Source organism: Ixodes scapularis, unplaced genomic scaffold (genome assembly GCF_016920785.2).
Source record: "Ixodes scapularis isolate PalLabHiFi unplaced genomic scaffold, ASM1692078v2 PGA_scaffold10__122_contigs__length_95168666, whole genome shotgun sequence".
Classification (NCBI taxonomy): domain Eukaryota; kingdom Metazoa; phylum Arthropoda; class Arachnida; order Ixodida; family Ixodidae; genus Ixodes; species Ixodes scapularis.
Genome location: NW_024609836.1, coordinates 65,694,595 through 65,700,648, shown reverse-complemented (window position 1 = coordinate 65,700,648; position 6,054 = coordinate 65,694,595). Strand labels below are relative to the sequence as shown.

The 6,054-nt window shown below is 38.7% G+C and overlaps 1 protein-coding gene across 1 annotated transcript; it reads right to left on the bottom strand.

Annotated features, from left to right (window-relative positions):
* Nucleotides 1-1,864: 1,864 nt before the first annotated feature.
* Nucleotides 1,865-4,907, bottom strand: LOC120839539. The gene is made up of 3 exons (XM_040209840.1): nt 4,844-4,907; nt 3,341-3,538; nt 1,865-1,908 (listed from the first exon to the last, which is right to left on the bottom strand). The coding sequence occupies exons 1-3, from the start codon at nt 4,905-4,907 to the stop codon at nt 1,865-1,867; spliced, it is 306 nt and encodes a 101-aa protein (XP_040065774.1).
* Between the last annotated feature and the right edge of the window lie 1,147 nt (nt 4,908-6,054).

Sequence of the window (6,054 nt, the reverse complement as noted above, 5' to 3'; positions counted from 1 at the left end):
CAGTTTGACTAGAGCTGCAATTACGAACTCAACATTGCGAACAACTGCCTGGAAGGGTCAGCAGTATTTGAGAGCTCAATTTCCAAATTTATACTCCATGTGCACTATCTGCCATATTTGTCAAAGTATCTGCACTTAAAAATATCAATGTGGAGTTTTTGATCAACTTTATTCTCAAGATATGTTGGAGAGCTTCCGTTGAGTCTCTCACCTATTATTTACATATTGAGGTTTTATAATTAAAACGTCTACAGCAACAGTGGTGATGCCAATATCTGTGAACGCGCTATTTTAAGGTAAAATGTGTATATCATCTGATTTTGTGTAACAGAATCGCTTCACTGGGGTGACGCCTTTTATACACTTTTTTTATCTTGATTGCCAGTTAAAGGCCAGGCAATTGTAGATAGACCTTCGGTATATATTTACAAGAAACATTCAAAGTAATGATTATCATAGGCGTAACTTATCGATAAACACGAGTTTAATAAACGTGAATCATTTTAATGTTCAATATATATAAATGTAAACGATTGCTTTACATATTCAGCTAATTTGACCTAAAGTGAAAAACACACATTAACTAACATATTTAGGGAGTTGGATGTGTTGAAATGTAACATTTTGTTTTCTTTAAAGTTTCCTAAAAAACAATCTGTAGTTCAGGAATTCACTTTTAGATCCTCTAAAAAAGGCGCTAATTTACTCTAGTGCAAAAATGTGTCGGCGTCATTTTTAGTTGGGAACTTGTCTGGGAGAGGGGAAGGCATCTTGTGATGCTAGAATATATAAACATCAGTCGCTTAACTTATCGGATAGCCCTCAAATGCAAAATCAGTATCGTGCAAAGACACAGAACTTTTAAAATCTTTACCGGTAGTAAACGCGACGGCAAAAACGCACACACTCGTACTAACGAAAAGTCCCTAGACCGCCATGGAACTTAGACACGCCATCCCTACGTCTCCACTAAGTGCTCTAGAATACCAAAAGTCCCTACGCGTATATAGAGACCAATCTCTACGGTGGTCATCAATGAGCAAAGCCACATCATAAGACGATTAAAACAAACTGACAGTGTTGTTCCGGATCAGTTGAAAATAATGGCTTCGCTCGGGTTTTCGGTTAGGTTTGATTCGATCCCAGAGTACCAGCTATATGCTAATCGAGCATAATTACAACAGCCGCTTTGTAGCGTCTTTCTGCGCCAGGAAAGACATATTGTCCTACAACTGATCAGTTTTGGTTGCTTCTTGGAGGGCGCGCCATTTTCATCCTTGACAGAGCATACACCAGAAGAACAGTCAAGCCATCAGGCACCTCCAGTGCAACGATGCTTTCACAACAGCCACTTACCATGCCCTAACCAACTGCGCCATTATTTCGTTGGCTGTAAATAAAGATCAACACAGCTTGCATAAAAATCGCGCCAATTCAATTTTCTTTCATTTTCCGAGGAAAACGAATCTATTTTTATTTCTATTCGGTTTCCTAAGCCCTGCCGCCATTCCATTCCTCGGTCGCGAAAGTGCGGAATGATTCTGGAATTATTCCGATTCCGGAGTGACAACTCCGCAACACTGGTGGGCGTCGGCACCTTCACTTCACATATCTGGTCTTTTTTATCGGTTTGTTTTGCTGTGAAGTCAAGCTCAAACGCAGGACTGTCTCAGGGCCTTGGGTGGGAGCAATTAAGACAATATCCATGACAGACTGGTAGCTAAAAATTCAATTAATACGTTGAAAATATTTACTTTGATGGAGCAGCCGAGCGCCTTATGAAATAAGCTCACAACATGAGTGTATTCATTTATTTGCTTAGAAAATGTGCAGCTTTTGCGGGAACGCCGACAATATGTTTTCGTTATTTTCCTCCTCGACGTTTTGGGCAAACCCTGAAGTAAGCACCTATAAAATAGAAAGTAAGGCATATATCATAACAAACATGAACCTCGGTAATCTTAAAAGATGCAGAAAGTTTGTCCGTCTGGTACAAATTCTTTATTAAGAACTCGAAACGAAGACGAAGGAAAAAAAAATAATTACAAGGATCTATCAGAAACAGGCGCTTACTCGTGGTTGGTGACTTTACTTTTCTCATCCTATGTGCACTTCTTAGCAATGCACAGAACTGTACACTTGAGAACTATCTATCATCACTAAGCAGAGAAGAGAGTTCGATAATTGACATTTTAAAGCCGCAACTTTATTTATAAGCGCTATTAGGCTTCCATTATTCTAGTGCATATTGCGGGTAGGGATGTATATCTGCAGCGTCACAAACTTGATTCACACAAGATCCCTATATATTCCAGCTTTAACACCATCATAGTTATACCTCATTAGGGAATACCGTTAGCAGATTAAATGGCTTCACTATTGTGTATTTTAACCAAAGTTTGTAAACCATAAGTGTTTCTGGAGCAAGTCGTCTCGCCGTTTAATCTTTGGTTGTAAAAACGGCAGGACTTGTTTCAATTATACGATACCCAACAACGCGGTGGTCAATTTTGATCTCAACCAACAGAAATAATTATTTTTCTCCAAATTGAGATAAAATATACAAGGTCTGGCATCAGAATTTGGTAAATACAATGAAAATCTACTTTGGTTGATTATAAAATGGAAGTATAAAACTTTTCTGGTAAAGTTCACACTGTAACAACGCATCGGAAACACAGGCTTGTGAGTGGCAAAATAAAGTAAATAGGGAGTTGTAGCTGAGAGTCCTCAGCAATCCCAACGTTACGGGTCAAGTACCGTGGCCAGTAAGTCAAAATTTCTAGCCTAGAGGAAGGCTTTAGTGTTTACAGGCGGCCGTCTAATCCGCCAAATTTGACCCGGTCAACTTCTTTTAATTTAGAAAAACTGAAATTTTGGCGAATGACGAGAAATGTTTGAGTATTCAGGAAATCCAGACTCATGCTAATTCCGAACCGAAGAATATGCAAACGGAATATCTTTCATAAAGATAAAGGATCTATAACCTATACACACAATGCCAATGGTTTGGTGCGTCCAGAGGATATTTGTTTAAAAAGCAGCGGAGCTACTTTTCCATATATAGAGCGGTTTATTTGGAGGATTATTCTGCGAGCGTTTTTTTACAACACCCCTGTATACATGACTTCAAGGAAGCTGTAAGGGGAATTTCATAATGAGAGTAAAAACTACTGGTATGTCTTCTTCTTGGAAATGTTTCATTATATCAGCTTGAAAGTATTAAACAAATTAGGGTGTTAACAAAAGCGTAAGCAAAGGATACTTGATGATTCTAAATAATACAGTGCCACAGAGCGTATATAAAAAATAACGTGTTGCAGTAATGCGCATACTGTACCTCCGCATAGATTCTTACAAGCCTTATGACTGTGAAATGCATTTCCTCCTAAATCTTGACTGCCCGTTAGGCTCCAGAAACATTTGCATATTTGTTCGTTTGTGTCAAAATAGTATACTTCATAGCCATAGTTAATCACTCTGGAGGGCTTTTGGGGGGGTCGAGTGCAAACTGCGGGGCGATTATAGGCTGTGCCATCTGAAACGTAATACAAATTACAAGCATGACATTGCTGTAGTCGAACGAATAGGAAAATTTCGTTAGGCTTTCAATAAAAGCAATAACGTCCTAAGTTATTCCGAATGTTCACAAAAGGAACTGAATTACCATGAAACGACACAGTAAATACACACTTGACTAATACCACAATCAGCATATTAACGAACTGCCACAGGTATGGTAGTCATTCGTGAGCGCTCAATCTCCTCATATAGATAACTCCTGCTTAAAACGTCTGCCCTATATATCAGTGTAGTTTTGTAACTACTTTGTTTTGAACATAAACTTGGGTTAGTGATGAAATTTCATCTCGAGATATATTATTTTAATATTTATACAATGAACGTTTAATAAATCAATCTTGTAAAGCAGCAATCGTGACGCGAAAGTGTGTGCTAAAGGCGGCTAGCAAGGGTGTCCTTGACTATGCTCACAATGCTCCTAATTTGATAAAATGCCTATCTGGCACTTCATCACAAGCCAAGTTATATTCCGGGCTTTTTAATATTGTAATAATCTACATGTGCTAACGTCAAAGATATTTTCTTTGATTCTGACAAATTATTTTCATAAATAAAAGTGTAAACATCAGCACTCTGCTTTATTAAGCATCTTAAGATGTGTTCTAAATGTTAAACATAAAAAGAAGCATTTGCCAAGTGCAGAGGATCATTATGAACATGCAAAGAGGAAACAAAACATATGAAGAATGGCTGTGCCTAAACAATATTTGATGTTGATTCTCATAGGAAAATTAAAGTTATATAGCAAGCACTTACCGCAAATGTTTTGGCTTGCATTTGTTCGATGGGAGCAGCGTGGACTTGCAATTATCACAAATAATTACAGTATAAAATGTTGCTTGTTGATTATAAGCTTGAGGGAATTTTCGTGCGAGCGTTGTTTTTTTAGATTTTGAATATATCTGAATCGGTTAATAGATTGTTATTTTAGAAAACCGCCACATGTCCAGTATGTATTTGGCAGAAGATCCCGCGAAGACTTCATTTGCACCTAAGCAAATCTGGTGCACTTTATGCTTATTGGACATTTTTACTTACGGTTGCATATTTTATCATAATGGAATTCCAATAAGTGCGATTAAAGTGTATGCAAGAACGAGACATGAGACCAAAGAACTGCGCATGTCTGAGAAACAATTAAGCCGCAGAGGCAGGAGCTGTGTTCGTCATAAAACAACCACGTGGAAAAAAAATCGCAGCACTCGAAGGTAATAGTATTGCGCGGTCATTTAAATATACTCATCAAAAGAGGGTTTCTTACCAGCCTCCGTGGATATAAGTACGTAGACGGCAACTACGCACACGACAGCAAGGACTGCGTTCATCTTTGGTTGCTCGGTTATGTTTGATTTCCTAAAGACTTGCTCTTTTCTACAGAAACCAAATGGGTAGATGTTTGCATATCTCCTACGTAGCGTTTTATTTTGCGCAAATAAAATCCGCAATAAAAATAAATAACCGCATTTCTAAAATAAAAATAAAACGAATATAGAATGTTTAAGGTTTAAAGCTTCAATAGGCTTAAAAAAATATTTGCCCGCCCCTCCCTCCCCCCCCCCCCCCCCACCCCAAACACACACTCTACAAACATAGAAGTTAATTTCAACTTAGTGACGTTTTGAAACCCGGAGTCTATGACGTCTAAAGGGTTGATGACCTCTAGTGTTTTCCTGACAAGAGGAGTTCACCTGACACATGGAACTGTCAAAAATCCCGGAGCTTCGTCCATCTTTTTTTTTCTTTTTTCAAATTGCGAAATTGAGGCGAACAAACTTTTTCGTTGAGCTTGACAGAACTTTTCGTCTTTTCAGTAAAGCATTTAGTGTTCTTAATAACAACTGTAATGTCCCACTTCTCCTGCTCTGCGAGGTGCAATTGAAGGTAGCTAAACCTGCCAGGCACACTGCCGAGCATCAGTTGGTCGGGAGGTACAGAAAACTGTTCCACCCGACGAACTTGCGGTTTGTGGCGACTGAGTTTTTAGAGACGATGCCTTAACATATATTTGATTCGGCACAATTAAAAACTCGACCCTCTTGCCACCACGATTTGATATGAAATCCCCTACATATATATATATATGTGTATATATATATATATATATATATATATATATATATATATATATATATATACCCTATTGGAAAAACGTACAAGAAACAAACCTGCTGCTTGTACAGTTCTGGTATGACACCACCATTATTTCTTTGTGTGCAGCTAGTTTGGTTTAGCGTTCTGCATAACTGGAGATACCGGCACCGCTATGGCTCCGGGTCTGTCAATACTGGCAGCCACTTTGCTTGCCGATATGATTCGGTGTGGCTGGTATGATTTTGCGTCCGATGACGTAGGCGACCGACATCTTTCCAACAAACGCTTATACCACAGGACCACCGGTATAACCAAATCACACATGCAGAAAGACGACCGCATCTTCCAACAAAAACGTCCATCGTTCACCACCGCTATTGT

Coding starts and splice junctions, on each gene's coding strand:
- LOC120839539 (XM_040209840.1), bottom strand. CDS start 4,907: ATGAACGCAGTCCTTGCTGTCGTGTGCGTAGTTGCCGTCTACGTACTT. Junction 3,539..4,843: donor ACTTATATCCACGGAGGCTG/GTAAGAAACCCT, acceptor ATTACGTTTCAG/ATGGCACAGCCTATAATCGC. Junction 1,909..3,340: donor TTGTAAGAATCTATGCGGAG/GTACAGTATGCG, acceptor TCTATTTTATAG/GTGCTTACTTCAGGGTTTGC.